The sequence below is a fragment of the Perognathus longimembris genome, chromosome 11 (genome assembly GCF_023159225.1).
Source record: "Perognathus longimembris pacificus isolate PPM17 chromosome 11, ASM2315922v1, whole genome shotgun sequence".
Taxonomy (NCBI): domain Eukaryota; kingdom Metazoa; phylum Chordata; class Mammalia; order Rodentia; family Heteromyidae; genus Perognathus; species Perognathus longimembris.
In genome coordinates, this window is record NC_063171.1 from 26,491,254 (window position 1) to 26,509,133 (window position 17,880).

The 17,880-nt window shown below is 34.9% G+C and overlaps 2 protein-coding genes across 4 annotated transcripts in view; both read right to left on the reverse strand.

Annotated features, from left to right (window-relative positions):
• Rabgap1l (RAB GTPase activating protein 1 like) overlaps positions 1-17,880 on the reverse strand; it is a 526,658-nt gene that overhangs the window by 320,284 nt on the left and 188,494 nt on the right. The gene's annotated exons all lie outside the window — the stretch shown is intronic.
• On the reverse strand, positions 6,705-11,362 carry Gpr52 (G protein-coupled receptor 52). The gene is made up of 2 exons (XM_048356668.1): positions 9,932-11,362; positions 6,705-8,876 (listed from the first exon to the last, which is right to left on the reverse strand). Exon 2 carries the CDS (start codon positions 8,655-8,657, stop codon positions 7,572-7,574), a length of 1,086 nt encoding a protein of 361 aa, XP_048212625.1. The 5' UTR covers positions 8,658-8,876; positions 9,932-11,362; the 3' UTR covers positions 6,705-7,571.

Sequence of the window (17,880 nt, forward strand, 5' to 3'; positions counted from 1 at the left end):
CCAAGCATACTCAATCACAAGCAGTTTCCTATTTTTTCTCCATTGCTAGAGTTTGAACTCAGGGCCTAGAGCTTGCTACGCAGGTCCTCTACCATTTTTGCCATGACCCAGAATTTTTTGCTTTACTTATTTTTAATAGTGTCTTCTGTTATGTTAGAACCACCTAGATGGCAATAGTCCTATTTATGCTTCCCTCATAGGTAGGATAACAGGTGCATGCCATCACAGCCAACTTTTTAATTGTTTTAGATAGGAATGTCCTTGCCCCGACTGACCTTGAATGAAAATCTTCTGCCCGTCAAATAGCTAAGATTACAAATGTAATACATCGTGCAAGCTCTATTTATGTTTTAAGGAAAACAGTTAATAAAACATTAAGGTATTCATCAAAAATATGTGGGTACAAATGATGACTATCTCTTCAGTAACTTAAAGCAATACTTAGTGTATGAAATCATAGAAGTGTTTGCATTAATTCTAATGGAGCAAATGAAGTGTATTGTCAAGATGATTGTTAAGTTCATTTATTCATATTTTCACCCATATACTAAAGTAAAAGAAAAGCAAAATGTTCTGATAAGTTATAGCAAAACAATTGCTGACCAATGCAAAAAGTACCTGTGATTAACTGAATAAACAAAATTATTTGACACTACTTGAATTGAGGTAAATAACAACTGTGGCTCATTTAAATTGCTTTATATTTCACTAATGAGCTGAGTCTATGAAAAAGAGTAAAATACTTGCTGCTACCATAAATCTTAGCCATGAATATAACAACATCCATTTTCTAGCTTACAAATTACCAAGACCCTACTACATAATGACATGCATCAGTGTAAATGCTCTCGTATTTTATAATAGTGCACAAGTTAGCTCCTAATACTGTTAGCTTTTTCTCTATGACTTGAATGAAGAGAATAGCAAATATTTTTGTGCAAAAACTATCCAAATAGGAAAAAAAATCCTGCAAACTTTTCAAATAAATAGTATAAATTAAGTAATCATGAAATTGTTGTAGGCAGATGGTGGTGGCTCACACCTACTCCAATCCTAGCTACTCAATTTGAAGCCAGCCCAAGAAGGAAAGTCAATGATAATGTCTGCATTTAAAGGCAAAAAAGTCAGGCATGGAGCTGTGGCTCAAGTGGTAGAGTACTCATTAACCTTCAGCAAAAAAGCTAAGGGACAGTTCCCAGACCCTGAGTTCAGCCCTAACACAGGCATATAGCCATATACAAGCACACACAAACACACACCACAAAAAAACCCTAATCCTCAAAGTAGCTGATGTAAAGAGTTACACTATAGAACAAAATAAAATTGATTATATTGGAAGAAAAAGTTATCAATACAATCTTAGAGATGGAGAACTGTAAGATTTAGCAACCTTTTTTTGCTAAAGATGTGACAAGTACTAGGAACTGCCCTCAGCATTACATCAAAAAATTCTACAGTGATTGAAACTCATTTTAGATTCAGTAAGTAGCATTTCAAGTTGCTTATTTTTTTTCAAGTTGCTTATGTTAAAGCAAATATACTTCAAGAGCACCTAACACTGCAAGTAGAAGGTCATTAACTTTGCTGAATAATCTATGTAAGATAAATGTTCTAGAAATAATAAAGAAAACTACACTAACCACCTTAATAAAAGATGATAGTGAAATATTAATGGTCAAATCTATTTATAATTTAATAAAAGCCATTTTATGAAATATAATATTTTAAATAAGCATTCATTTTAGCAAGACACTAATGTTCTTTTCTTGATTATAAAATAAATGTTCATTATAAAAAAATTTAAACTGAACAGTAATAAAAAACAAGAAAATCCTAATTGCATTAATTTTAATATTTTAAAATAAAGCTAAAGAGCTGGGAGTGTGCCTGAAGTCAGAGTGCCTACCTACTAAACACAAGGCACTTCAAATCCTAGTAACACCAAAAAGTAACAAAAGTTCAGACTATCATCATGGTATCCTATACAAAATACATATCTTATCACAAAATAAAGTTATGGTTATTTATAATTACTGATAAAAACTAGTCCTGGATGATTTCTATTTGTGAAAAAGTCAATCCTGTTTGTTCTTCCTCTAGTCATTTTATTTTTCTTAAGACCTACATATTTAGGTATATTTCAATATATTATATAGTTTCTCATAATTTTCTTAGTACTACAATAATGCTTACTTCAGAGAAAAAAACATTCACTGGAATAATTCATCAGAACACAGAACTGACTTATTAATATATGATTCTGTGAATGGTGATGGTCCTCGGAAAGTTTTTATCAGCAGATTTCCTAGATATCAATCATCTTTTGTGAACTTTACTTGTATACGAGGCAAGCACTCTTGCCACTAGGCCATATTCCCAGCCCTGTGAACTTTACTTGTACTCGGTTGTATTGTCTTCACATCTGATAAATTAGCTGTTAAGGCTGAGGTTAATCAGAGAAATCTCTTTCAAGACAATATCCTTTATTTTTGAACTCGTAAAATTTATAGAACCATCAGATAAAAGCAGTTTATTAATGATTTTTTCTCCTATGTAACAAATATATAATAAAATCATGCAAATATTATTTTAATGAATGAGGAAATTTTGGCTGCAAAGACAGATAGTAAGATGTCCCTGGGCAATCCTTTCCTACTATTGCCATACTAACAAGAAAAAGAATGTTTCAGCATATTTAGTGTACTAAAGTTAAGAAATTAGTCCATAATCCTATCTGACCATCTCCTACCAATACCTGTTTTCTGGGTATTTCAAATGATATTGTCATGAATAACTATTCAGCTTTCAGAAATTATAAAACACTTCTATATTTTAAAATACTCAAGTTAAACCTAAAATTTGAGTTGAAACAGATTTGGGAGGAATAAAACTATTATCTTAAAAAAGTTACTTCTCCAGACCCAAAGAAATATAAACTGCATGGTTCCCCTCATTTTTAATAACTATAATATGTCTGGGATATTCTTAGCAGAGGATCACGAGCAATGTGGATATGACCATATAAAATGATGTTTATCAAAATGAACAAGAAATTGAAGGAAGGTTTTTTTATTGTAGTGTTGGCAGTTATTTCTTTTTTTCTTTCTTCCCCTTTGGTTTATTTCCTGTTGTCACTGATTTTCATCTCTGTACCCTTTGTCTTGTATATAAATTTATCTGATTTAGAAAAAGGAAGGGGCATCACAGAAATGGTGGGACAAAGGGTGAACCAATCCAACAGTGATACTCACTAGACACTACCTTGGAAATGAACTTTACAACTTGGGGGGCAAGGGAAATCGAAGGTTGGGGAGAAAGTGGGAGAAAATGGGGGAAGGGGCAACACTGCTCAAAAAGAAATGTACTCATCACCTTATTTATGTAACTGTAACCCCTCTGTACATTACCATTACAATAAAAAGTGTTTTGCCAGGCGCTGGTGACTCACACCTGTAATCCCAGCTACTCAGGAGGCTGAGATTTGAGGATTGCAGTTCAAAGCCAGCCCAGGAAAGAAAGTCCTTAAGACTCTTTTTTTTTTTTTTTGGCCAGTCCTGGGCCTTGGACTCAGGGCCTGAGCACTGTCCCTGGCTTTTGCTCAAGGCTAGCACTCTGCCACTTGAGCCACAGCGCCACTTCTGGCCGTTTTCTGTATATGTGGTGCTGGGGAATCGAACCCAGGGCCTCATGTATACGAGGCAAGCTCTCTTGCCACTAGGCCATATCCCCAGCCCCTTAAGACTCTTATCTCCAATTAACAACTGGAAAACCAGAAGTGGTCCTGTGGCTCAAGTGGAAAAGTGCTAGGCTTGAGCTGAAGAGCTCAGGAACAGGCCCAGAGTCCAAGCCCCATGACTGACAAGAAAAAACTGTTTTTAAGGAGGTAATAAACAGTACAAAAAATGTATCCAATGCCTAATGCATGAAACTGTAACCTCTCTGTACATCAGTTTGGCAATAAAAAAAATAAAAAAGAAAAACTGTTTTTAAAAAACTGTTATTTCTCATTGTGTTAATTCTGTTTAAAGTGTAATTAATAATCTTTAAGTAGTGATTATAATAAGCACCACACTCACAAAGACAATAAAATAGGAGCTACCATATTTCAAATATGCTTTCTAAAAAAGCCATGCTGAGCACATAGATAACCAAATTTCATTTAGCTCTCAAATCTAGCTGAGCAGATAGGAACAAGTCCATCACTTTATCAAACTGGGGCTTTGAAATATTCATATCTTACCTACATCCCAATAACTTATGAAAGCCAGGATTTCAGTTCAGGTTTCATTGATTAGTAGGTTACAAAGCATTTAAATATTGTATAACCTTTGAAACAACCACACAAAATTATGTGATAATATATACCATTAGTTTGATGGCCAATATAACCAAACTGAATAATTAACTACAAAATGCAGTAAAATGCCAGCAAATTAGTTGTGCTTCCTAAAAAAGAATAGGTTCAAAGGTAAGTATTCACCATGCTATAGAAATACAAATTAAATTATGTAAAAGGAAAGGTAAGTGGTGTATCAGTTATACATGAAATATTGTAGAAAATGGAAAACCTAAACCAGAACTTTGATAAAGCCTTTCTTTTCCAATTTTTCCCTTCAAAAAAATCATTTCAAAAAGAAATTCAAACATTTGAAAAAGCTATTCAAGGAAAAATTAACCAAAATGAACAAAAGCAATATCAAGAACATACCATGCCTCAAACTTCCACTTTAATTATAAACAAAGCTGCTACATTTTGGCTTAATTGACTGCTTCTTAAAAGAAATTCACAATATCAAAGAAAAAGATACCACAAGGTCAGAAATGAAGCCAAAGCTTACAGTGAAAAAGTACATACAGGGTTGGGAATGTGGCCTAGTGGCAAAAGTGCTTGCCTCCTACACATGAAGCTCTCGGTTCGATTCCCCAGCACCACATATATGGAAAACGGCCAGAAGGGGCGCTGTGGTTCAAGTGGCAGAGTGCTGGCCTTGAGCGGGAAGAAGACAGGGATGGTGCTCAGGCCCTGAGTCCAAGGCCCAGGACTGGCCAAAAAAAAAGAAAAAGAAAAAGTACATACAACAAATACTCTGAAAAATCTTATAGGGAAAAGTCAAAAGAACACAGGTTTGAAGAGTTTTATTTACAAAAAAAAATAAAGCAGTGCAACACTCCAGGCCAAATGAGTGTGCAGGCTTCCTTAATCTCTCACTGAAGGGTTGAGTGAATTGGGTAAATTCTTTTCTTTAATTTCCTTATCTCTAGACTGGGAATAATAATGTAATCTCAAAGGACTATAGTGAGGATTAAAAACTATAGTATACATAAAACTTAACACTAGGCCTACTATATGACTGTTATTTTCACGAATAAAAACCAGAGAGGAAAGGCAATAATAATGGTTTCCAACTTTCTGTTTAGAACACCTACTAGGATTTTTCTATATGTATTTACATTCTAAATAAAAGAAATAAAAACTGAATTCCCAAGGAATGTGTCTAATATTGAATTTTATTTGTAATAACTGAAAAGTTAGCAATACTGTTTCCTTGAACTAGTCTGCATTGAAAAGGTGCATTTCAACTCACTGAAGATACCTAGGCAAATGGGGCAAGAATTAATATAAACCCCAGCACCTGATAGCCAAAACATTTAGACTTGATTCCCAAACAAATACACTCTTAGTCCTAGTCAGTGTTTCAGTAAACTGAAGCAAAGTCTGATATTGATATACAGAATACTATTTTATTCTTCATTTTAAACCTTTCTTACATTTTTTAAAAATATACAGGGGTTCCTTCAAAACAACCTCAATAAAATGACAACACTTCTACTAATGGACCTTTGAAGTAAAACCACAAACATGGTTGGCTTCTAAGTTGAAGAGTCATAGGCACATTTTATTAGATGCATTTTATAAAACAAAGAAATCCTAAATGCTGAGAAGAAAAATACTCAGTGGTTTGATACAAATCTTTCGGTTAGGAAACTTAAGGTAAAAAAGTAAAGAGATCATGTTCTACTGTTTACACTTGTGTTACTAGTGATTTCCCAAATGCCACTTTGTTACATCTAAACCCCTTGAAATTTATTACATAATTTCAGGTAACACACTAAAAAATAAGTTATTCTTTGCATGTGAAAACATCATTACAAAACAAAATACTGAACATTCTTACCTGCATTTGATAAATAAGTGTATTATATTCTCAGCAGCACTAAGAATGAAGCTTTTTCTAGTATAAATATCTAAATAACTACATAAAAGTACTTTCCTTTTAAAATAAGTTTTTGTGTAAATGTTTTTCAATGTTAATAACTTAAATAACATTGACCTATGTATTCCACTAAGAAAATACTAGGCACAGATCACATAGTTTACATTTTCTTTGCTGTAAAAAATATACTATGTGCAAAAGCGGTCACACAAATACTAGTAGACAAAACAATAAGCTATCATAAACTTAACCCCAGAAGTTAATTTTTCACATTTAAAAATTTAGAATATGACATTCCAAGTAGCATTGAGAGTGATATGTCACTACTGGGTAAGTATCCTACATCTGCATTAGAATTACTTGTGGGTTTTTATCAATAAAAACAAAGCTCCATTATAGCAAAAAAGATATCTTAGGCACATGAACTAATTTCAAAGAAATAAAATAAAAATATTTCCAAAATACATTAAAAATATCTAACACAACCTTCCACATAGCCACTAGACTGCTTTATTGGAAGAAATAAATTATTTAACACTATAAATGCCTTATACTGTAGATTCTGTCATCAACTCTTAAAATACTTCTGGAAGAAGATACTACAGGGTTCAGATAAGGAAAAATATAAAGAAAAAATAGTAGGTAGTTAGAAGAGTAAAGTAAATGTCATTTTACTCAGAAGAAACAAAAATACTATTGTTTTGTTTGTAACAGAAATTTGTGATGCAGAGATTATAAAGCCATAATAAGGATTGTGTGACAAATAATACAATGCTTACTGTATAGCCTCCATGAGGAAACCACTAAGAACTGTAGATTAGTGTGTCTAAAAGTACTCTATGAAACAAAATGTTATACATGGCCACATATGTTGTATGCATGTAGACATTTCTGTAATTTCTACATATAATCTCTGCAACAAACACAGAGTGAAAGACAAAGACAGAGGCAGAGTACAGTCAGAAAGAGAGACACACAGAGGGGCAGAGTATAGTCAGAGACAGAGAGACAAAAAGAAGCAGAGTATAGTCAGAAAAAGAAGACACACAGAGGGGCCTCTCATGTTCTGTAGAAGATCTGAAATACTTTTTTTTACCCTCAGTGCTGAATTTTTCTATTGCTGCTCATGTATATTCACATGCTATGTTTCTCTCATAAAATTATCCTTTTTATATGCTTTCTCTTAAGTTTTCCATGAAAACGAGAAAAGAAAAACCCCAAAGATCTTTAAGCTCATTCTTCATTTCACAATCAACTATTCACATAAACAGTTCCCTGGTGGCAAATTTCCAGATTAATCAAGAATACAATTCCAAACCACTGTCAGATTACATTTGCTTTACTATGTAGTTCTCTTCAGATGGAGCAGGAATTCGCCCGTTTCCTAGGTTTGGGATCTCGCGCTTCTGGATCCTTGACACATATACAAGATGTGCACATTGTCTCAGAAAGTCTTCGGAGGCCTAATCGGAAAACACTGTTGGAGAGGCTGTATATTACACAGTTACAAAAACTGTTACTTATTGCAAGCCAAGTAGTTAAGAAAGATAGTGTTGGATTGTCCAAGACCCGAGAGCTTTCTAGAAGAAAATAAATAATATATGGGAGCCAAAGTACATAAAATACACTAGTTATCCTAAATAAAACCATAGCATAACGACGGTCAGGGCTATGTCCAGTCTCTCTGGAAGCTTCTACCTCATGGCTAGGAAATCTGGCCCTTCGATCATTTATCTCTTTGGTGTGTTGACGGCAAATTTTGAAAATGTGGAAATATGTGAAGCAGACAACAAAGGCAGCAGGAGCATAAAGTAAACAAACAATAAAACCTGTAAAATAGGCACTAGTGAGCCAAGAGGTGGCACACCATTCAAAAATGTCACCGTGGTAACCAGGTTTCCCCCAGCCAAAAAAAGAAGGCAAGAAAATTAGGCAGGAGTAGATCCAGATCAAAACAATGCAAATTCTCAGGCGACAAGGGGTGACCAGTTGATTGTAGGAAAGAGGTTTGGTTATTGCAAGATAGCGATCCACACTGATACAAGCAAGGCATGCCATAGAAACACTCTTTAGAACTGAAATAATGTATCCAAAAACCTGGCAAGTCAATGACTCATGGACACCTGTAGAGTAATGAAGAAGAGAAAGAGTAGGAACCAAGCAGCTAACTCCAACGAAGAGATCAGCATATGCCATTGTCTGTATGAAATAGCTGGTAGTATAATGATGCAACAGTGGAGCACAATGAAAGACAAAGATAACTGTTAAATTCCCAGCAATGATTAGAAATGTCAGCAAGACAATAACAACTGTCTCAAAGATGCAGACATCCTCAGCACCGTAGTGACCAAATCCAAGTGGGCAAGCATGACGCTCAGATATATTCACAACGCTGCTGCTGGTGTTCAGGATCCGCCATTCAGTCCACCTGGATTCATTCATGGCTTGGAATTAAAGGAACGTGTAGTCTTGGCTCCAGCAAGCAGGTGCCCTTTTCGGCATCTGCTAAACTCTGCACATGAGTGTCTTAGAACCTGCTTCGGTAGACAGTGTCAGGGCTTCTGTTATAGCTGAGTGTCCCAGAGTATGCTCAGGTCTCTTCATCAGCCTTAGCTCACCAGTGACACATCTCAGCTTTGAGGGATAAAGGAGGAGGGTAAGCTACAAAGGTGAAAAGAGGTCTCTGATTAGCTCCCTCCAGTGCTCCCAAGCAACTTTTTTTTTTTTTTGCTGACATGAGGCACTTCTATAGAAAATGGATTATTTACCAAGTTGTATGAAATATTAACTGAAAAAAATCAATTGCTAAGAGGTGTTTTCTCTCCTAAGAGTGGGTAGTTTCTTAGGAATCTACTAGAAAGAACAAGTGGGGAAAAAAAACTGGCTTATATTGTCTCAGGATACCTGTTTCATCTCTGACAAATAACAATCATATTTTAGAATTTAAATAACTAAGATCTCAGCTTTGGATGGAAAGCTAACAAAAAGTTCATGTGGCAGAGAGTGTCCTTGGGCTCAGTTCAAGTCTGATGCTGATAGGTCAACACTATGATCCATTTCTCACTCATTTTCTTAAAGGTAAGAAAAACAACTCTGTCAAAGCTAATTGCAAAAGGCTCATTTCTGTATGGTCACAAAGGAGCAGAATAGAAGTAAAAGACAGATTCTAGTTTTCTCTCTAAAGCTCATGAAAAAAAAAACATGTATTTCTAGTAGGGAAGACAACATATAATGGATTAGTGGATGCATACCTGAAAATGTGATAAATTTCTGATGTTTTAATCCTGCATTCATTGTGTAAGCAATTAGATTTAAATAGTTTTAGTCATTAAAAACAGTGCTGCTAATAGCACTGTAATATACCTCTTCCCTTTCAAAATGAAATCTTTTAGCATCTATAACTAAAAACATAATTAGCTGATATGCCACCCTCCTTATAATGGAGCATAACAATAAAACATATAGCTAAAAGTAATTTCTCACCTTTGCAATTATACTCATATTTCACATATATGCAAATATAAATGAAATTTAGACAACAGAAATTTTCCTATATACTGAGCTTCTTTGACCAGACGTATTACCATAATTTATTACTACTGTCATTATTTCTAGCAGGCTTCATAATCTATTTTGCTATACCTTTTCTATTTCTATGAGATGATTAACACATTAAATCATTACTTCAGTTAAATCTTCAGAAAGTGAAAATTTACCTTGTTTATTATATTTGCAGTTATGTAGCAGCCATATGTTAAGAAAATGTCTCTTCTACTTCTGTATTCTATTTTGAGCAGGTACTCAATTAAAACAGGGGCCATTAGGTAGGTTGTGAGATGGTCTTGTTTTAAAATACCTCAAAACATCAGGATGAGTTTAAATCCTTGAGTTTGAAATACTGAAATGCTGGCAGGATAAAGTCCATCCAAAAGGCTTCCAAGGTCATTCTGGTTTCAGGTTAACAATTGTGAAAGTCTTTTGTAAAGTACAGGTATTTCCAGAGTCTCCTGTAAGTCTTTGTTGTTACAGCTTTTGAAGAAATAGCATGCACTAGAAATAAAAATTTCCTTCAGAAACAATGCAGTAGCTTAATAGAAAGCATTTTTCTGAAAGTTATTTTCTCATGCATCACAACATCATTCAGGGGAGTCCGTCTTCTTTTATAACAGCTACAAGATATTCCTCCTTGTATATTCCTAGTTTCACTTATCACAAAATAGTTCTCTTGTTACAGTAATAAGGTAATGTTTCTCACCTACATTCACTCTTATATCAGCTGCTAGGCTAGGCTGTTTGATTCAGAAGTCCGATTTACTGTGATGCAGTTATCAGACGCTGTCAGTAGCTTCTTCACAATTTCTCAGTATTACTGACTCCACCTGAGCCGGAGCCCTGCTCCTCCTTCTCTTTCTCCTCCTCCTCCTCATCCAGAGCTGATGCAGAAGAACTCACCATCAAAAAGGTGACTCGGTCCTCCTGCCCCAATCAACAGCACAGCCAATGGCTACTGCAGCTGAAAACTGTCACTAGGTAACAGTTGCCAGGCACATGCAGGCTTATAGACTTACTCAGCAAGCTCCGATCAAGATCCACAAAAGAAAACAATAGAACTGACCACTCCTTATAATATGTTAATGGCATTTATAAACTCCTAGAGGTATTCCCCTTAACCACTTATAAGGATTACTTCCTATGAGTAGAACAGAAAAAGAAAATCTGGCATACAACTCAGACCCCATAAAGAATCACAAGGTACTGTGATACTTAAAAGTCAGCAGTAATCTAATACTCAATGGCAAAAAAAACTTATTAATTATTAAATATCAGCTGAGTCTACATCAACTCAAGTGATATGACTACTATTTTTCTCTATAAAATATATTTATATTTTGATAAGTAAAATTTAAAAGTCATTTAGTAATCTCTACATTTCCTGCCACGCCTCCACAAAATTGATGCGCTTAAAACATTATTTACAATAGAAGCACTTGACCTAAAATCACCATAGTAAAATATGTTCAGAAAAATATTTGAGATTAAAGACGATTTCAGAAGAGTACAGGTAATAGAAAACCAATAAAAAGACAGATACGTCTACTCCTATACAAATACGCAAAAAGAGTAAAAGGACCCAAGACTTTTGTCATACGACTTGAGCTATACCAATCTAATTTTGAAATATTTGATGCACACTAAAAACATTTTTGCTTATTTTGGCTCAGAGTCATTTATCTATTTTAAACTATTTTTCGTGTAGGGAGCACAATTTGTGTGTGTGTCAGTCCTGGGGCTTGAACACACATCTAGGTGCTGTCCTTTTACTCAAGGCTAGTGCTCTGCCACTTGAGCCATTCCAGCTTTTTGAGTAGTTAATTGGAAATAAGAGTCTCATGGACTTTCCTGCTAGGCTAGCTTCAAATTGTGACCCACAGATCGTAGCCTCCTGAGTAGCTAAAGTTACAGGTGTGAGCCACGAGTGCCCATCATAACACTTTTCTCTAAAGTGACAGGTGGTAGACAAATGAAGATAATTAGGTGGGGAAAATGCAATCGAGAATTCAATGTATATCATACAAAATTAAAGTGAAGGAAGAGGTGAGTCAGGAAGGATGGATGAGAATATTGAAAGGGGTGTCATTGATCTAGATGTATTGTATTCATCAATTGCTTTGTAAAATGGCAATTCCTTTCTGCAACTACTTAAAGATAATAAAAATGTGTAAAAAAAAGGAACTTGGAATTAATTTTAACATTATTTCAGAATTTGAATAAATCCATAAAATTAAGAAGATAATATATGGCATGTTTATGTTCAAGATACTGTACATAAAGCACTGCTATATGCTTTTACATACTTTTCTCCACAAAAATCGTAAATCTAATATGTCAGTCCCATACTCTGAAAGAAACATGTGGGCACTAGAAAAGCTAAGCATGCCTTTCCTACAATTACAGGAGTTGAAAAACTGGCACCGAAACACTGTATCTTCTCCTTTATAAAGATTGTTTCTAGTAAAAAAAAAAAAAAATGTATTAGAGTCAGGCAGGAGTGGTTCATGCCTGTAATCCTAGACACTCAGGAGGCTGAGATCTATTGGAGATCTATCTCTAATTAAACTAGCCCCCAAAAGGGGCCAGAAGTGGAGCTTCAGCACAAGTGGGAGAGTGGTGACCTTGAGTAAAAGTAGCTCAAGGGCAAGCTAGGAATGTGTCTTAGGGCAAAGTACTTGCCTAGCATGCATGAGGCCCTGGGTTCAATTCCTCAGTACCCATAAACAGCAAAGGCTGGAAGTGGCCGTGTGGCTCCTTAAGGAAAAGCTCGGGGACAGTGTCCAAGCCCTGAGTTCAAGTCACCCAGGACTGGGGAAAAAAACGCTCAGGGACAACACCCAAGCCCTGAATTCAAAACCCATGACTGACAAACATAATAAATAATAATATTATGCATTAATTAAGTGCTTTACATCTTTAAAAAAAATTTTTAAAAGCTCAGCAACAACTCCCAAACCCTGAGTCCAAGTCCCAGAACCAGCACACACACAGGCACACACATCCACACACACAGTTCCCCACAAATGTATTAAGAATTATTTTAGACTTCATAAAAATGATTTATAAAAGAACAAAAAGCTTATACTTCTATGTTGTATAGCTTTTCCGGAAGACTATGTTACTGGTAAAATCTTCAGGAGTTTATGTGAAATACAGAATAGTAAGTGCATATCTCATTTCCAGAAATATTTATAAGACACATCTTAGAACGAATACTATATTTAGGTTTCAAAATAAATATTTAAATGAAATGCAAAAAAGCTTTAAAAAACCTATTTTACAGAGTAGCGATTTGACAAAGAAAAATACCTAAAAGCATTAAAACCAAACAAGATAGCACTAACATTCTCCAGTACAAAAATAAATTTTCAATATAAATTACATTAGAAAAGACCTACATTCCAAATAAAGAAAAGCTTAATATTGTTTTCCTACAAAACAACTGACCCAAAGAGACAGAGGTCTCATGGTTTCCCTCATTTTTAGTAATTAGAATGTGCCTATAAACCTACAAGTAAACATAATGGATGGTAAAAGACAAAAAGCAACACTTGAACATGATAAATTAAACAGGACTGTAAACATTCACATACTGAGAACAAAGGAGGATAGTCTTAGGAGCAGATCACAAAGGCTTGGTTGTGCATATGATCATATAATGATATATATTGAACTCAAAGAAATGGATACAACAGGTTTCTTGTTATTTTACTTTTTGTTTTTCCTCTTTGTCACTGTTTTTGATTCTTGCACTCTTTGTCTTGTATAAGTTTACCTCTTTGGGGGAGAAGAAGAGGGAACACAGAAATGGTGCGACAAAAAGTAATGTGGCAGTGATACTCCCTAGAAAGTATGTTGAAAATTAACTATACAGTTTGGGGGGAGAGGGGTCAGGAGAGAAAAAACTGTGAGAAAACAAGGGAAAAGGTGACATTGTTCAAAAAGAAACATACTTATTACCTAAATTATGTAACTGTAACTCCTCTGTATATTACCTTTACAATAAAAAAATGAAAACTTGTGATATTAATTGCTACAGCTACCTCAAATAACCCAAATTTAAATCATTCTAAAAATACAGACTTACACATTTTTTTTGAGTTAGGATTGTATCTTCTCCTTTCTTTTTTTTATAAGTTTATTTTTTATTAATTTATTTATTGTCAAAGTGATGTACAGAGGGGTTATAGTTTCATATGTAAGGCAGTGAGTACATTTATTTATTTTATTTATTTTTTTAAGGGTAGAGGCACACTCTAACAATGACTACATTTCTTATCAAACTTGTTACCTCCTCCCTCATTTGTGTCTAGGCCCTGGACACAAACTCCTTCATTCCAAACTCCTTTTAAAATATAAAAGTATTTCTAAAATACAGGAAATTGGGGGAAAAAACTCATTTAAAGGAATTCAAACACTAAAATGGTCTGTTTTTTTTTTTTTAATTGCTAGTGCTGGGACTTGCACTCAGGACCTGGATACTGTCCCTGAGCTTAGTTTTTGCTCAAGGCTAGCACTCTACCACTTGAGCCACTGTGTCACTTCTGGCTTTTTCGGATCATGTGGTACTGAGGAATCGAACCCAGGGTTTCATGCATGCTAGGAAAGTACTCTACCACTAAGCCACATTCCCAGCCCCAAATAGTCTGTTTTGACATATTTCTTTTAAAAAAATGGCTGCCAAGTATTTGAATCTAAAAACAACATAAACAATCCATAATTGCAGAGGCTTGCAAAGATATATGATACTGTGAGATATAGTTTATAAGAAGCAGTGCCTTTGACTAACTAAGCCTCCTTCTTTCTTTCTACAAAATTAACCTACAAAAGGATTAGGTAGTTCTAATAATGTAATTTTCTTCCTTCTCTCCTTTCCTTCCTTCCTTCCTTAACAACTAACTTAGGCCCTTGACTTTCTTCTTATTTATTCCTTTTTCTACTTGACTTTAATGGGAATTAATTTATCCAGCAAAGCTCTAATAAAGAAAGAGGACCAATGCCATGTATTTAAATGGCCCATTACATACAGGATTCTTTGTTTTCATATTGTCATTCTTCACATTTGAGGGTCATGAGTAGTTTTATTATTATCATTCTTTTCATGACCATTAGGAATTAACTTCTCCTTTATTTCAATTTAGGAATCGTATCAGAAATTATCTAAGTCATTACTTGAGATTCTGAGATTACCTGACATTTACTCCTAATAGCTAAATTGCATAATTTTATTAGACAGACCACAAACATCTTAGTTATTTAAACCTTAGTTGTATTTTATATATTATTGTGATATTTAATGATGAAAGAGTAAAGGCTTCTTTCCCTAAAAACTAGAACAAGACTGTTATCATACCTACAGGTTTTAAGTAGTATAATAAGTAAGAAAAAGAAATAGGAGTCATTAAAGAAAAGGCAAAATGACTATGTCCAAAAGAAATACTAAAAAAAAAAAAAAAGAACAACCAAAAAACACTAGAAGGGAAGGAACATCAAAAGGGTGAGACAAAGGATAAAAGGCGAACCAATGAAAAATGATACTCAGAACACAATATGTTGGAAATAAACTGTACAACTCAGGAAAGGACAAGTTGGGGAGAGGGAAGGTGGAGAAAAATGAGGAAGGGGGTAATAAGTATGGCAAGAAATGTAATCACTACACCTTACATATGTAACTGTATACCCTCTGTATATCACCTTGACAATAACATTAAATTAAAAAAAGAACCTCAAACCAGTAATAAAAAAGCTAAGTTCAAATTTACTTCTACTCATTAGAACTAAGGAGTAAATCAGTACTTTATTTTTCAGAATATAGGGTCAATACACAAAACTCCTGTATTTGTGTAACACAGGAAGTCAAATTAAAAAATAAACCATTTACAATAACTTCATAAAGTAGTACAAATTTAATACAAGGTTTAAGAACTTTACCCTTAAAATTATTACATCACTGAGACAAATCAAAAGTCCTAAGTACAGGGGCTGGGAATATGGCCTAGTGGCAAGAGTGCTTGCCTCCTACACATGAAGCTCTCCGTTCGATTCCCCAGCACCACATATATGGAAAACAGCCAGAAGGGGCGCTGTGGCTCAGGTGGCAGAGTGCTAGCCTTGAGCGGGTAGAAGCCAGGGACAGTGCTCAGGCCCTGAGTCCAAGGCCCAGGACTGGCCAAAAAAAAAAAAAAGTCCTAAGTAAATGGAGAAACATTTCATCTTTATATAAGTACAATATTGTCAAGGTTATCAATCAGTTTTCTCCATGTTTATCTATAGATTCTTGGTTTTTTAAATTAAAATCCAGGCAATTATTTTTATTGAACAAGCTTCTGATTCTAAAATCTATATGTAAACATAAAGAATTTAGTTTAGCTAAGAAAATCTTAGAGAAAATAAAACAAAGACCAGGTTAGAAGACTGACATACAACCTCATTCCAAGACTTGCTATAAAGTCATAATAGCTAAGACTAATACCAGCATTAACAAATGGAATAGTGAAAATAACAAAGGATATAAAAGTAAAACCCAGAACCATATAGTCAACTGAATTTCAATTTAAAAAATTCGTTTCTAAAAGAAAATACTATAAAAGAATATCTTCATGAGTAGACAAAAATAACTTGAGATAATTAAATTACCATAAAATTTGAGTAATGATTAAGATTCTTTAAAGATATCATTAAGAAAGAATGGCATTGCCCCATTCGTAAGGAAATGGAAGGACTTGAAAAAAATTATACGAAGTGAAGTGAGCTAGACCCAAAGAAACATGGTCTCTATAGTCTCCCTCATGAGGAATAATTAGCACAGGTTTAGGCTAGTCACAGCAGAGGATCACAAGAGCCTAATAGCTAGGCCCTTATGAACACATACGATGATGCTAAGTGAAATGAACTCCATGTTATGGAAACGACTGTTATATCACTGTTGTAATTACTTTTCAACATGCCATGTGAAAACGTAGCTTCTATTGTTGATGATCCTCTTGTATCCCCTTCCTATGGTTGTAGCCACACTATCACTGTATCTTATCTGAGTACATTGGAAATTGTATATACTGGTATTAGAACTAGGAAAATGAAAGGGAATATCAAAATTGAGAGACACAGGATAAAAAGACAAACGACTACAGAAGCAATACTTGCAAAACTGTTTGGTGTAAACCAACTGAACAACTCATGGGGGGAGAGGGAAAGGGGGAGGAGGGAGGAGGGAGGGGGAATGAGGGAGAAGGTAACAAACAGTATAAGAAATGTACCCAAGGCCTAACGTATGAAACTGTAACCTCTCTGTACATCACTCTGACAATAAGTAAGAAAAAAAGATATCATTAAGATTAGCAAGCCAGTAGATTAGAAGGTGTTAACAAATGTCAAACAAAAATTGATATCACAAATATATAACTATTACTTTTTGTTTTTATATCTAAAACAGCTGGGTGCTGGTGACTCATGCCAGTAATCCTAGCTACTCGGGAGGCTGAGATCTGAGGATCATGGTACAAAGCCAGCCCGGGCAGGAAAATCCATGAGATTCTTTAACCACTGAAAAGCCATAAATGGAGTTGTGGCTCAAAGTAGCAGAGCAGTAGCTTTGAGCAAAAAAGCTCAGAGACAGCACCCAAGTCCTGAGTTCAAACTCCACAACCTGGGCTGGGAATATGGCCTAGTGGCAAGAGCGCTTGCCTCCTACACATGAAGCTCTCGGTTCAATTCCCCAGCACCACATATGTGGTAAACGGCCAGAAGGGGCGCTGTGGCTCAGGTGGCAGAGTGCTAGCCTTGAGCGGGTAGAAGCCAGGGACAGTGCTCAGGCCGAGTCCAAGGCCCAGGACGGCCAAAAAAAAAACAACAAATAAAAACTCCACAACCTTCCAAAAATAAGATAAAAAATTAAAATCTGAAACAACAGATATCATAGACAGTGCGAGTAAAATAGCAGTTTATCAAGGGCTAGGGTGAAAAATAGAGAGGGATAGAGAAAGTTCTCATTGCTCTATTGTCCAGTGGAGTAACAAAAGATAATGATACTATTATTTAATATTATTCAAAAAATTAGAAAAAGTAGTTTGAATGTTTTACCACAAAGAAATGATAAAATATCTCAGGAGCCAAA

Excerpts from the sequence above, each read along its gene's own strand:
- Gpr52 (XM_048356668.1), bottom strand. The coding sequence starts at position 8,657 with ATGAATGAATCCAGGTGGACTGAATGGCGGATCCTGAACACCAGCAGC.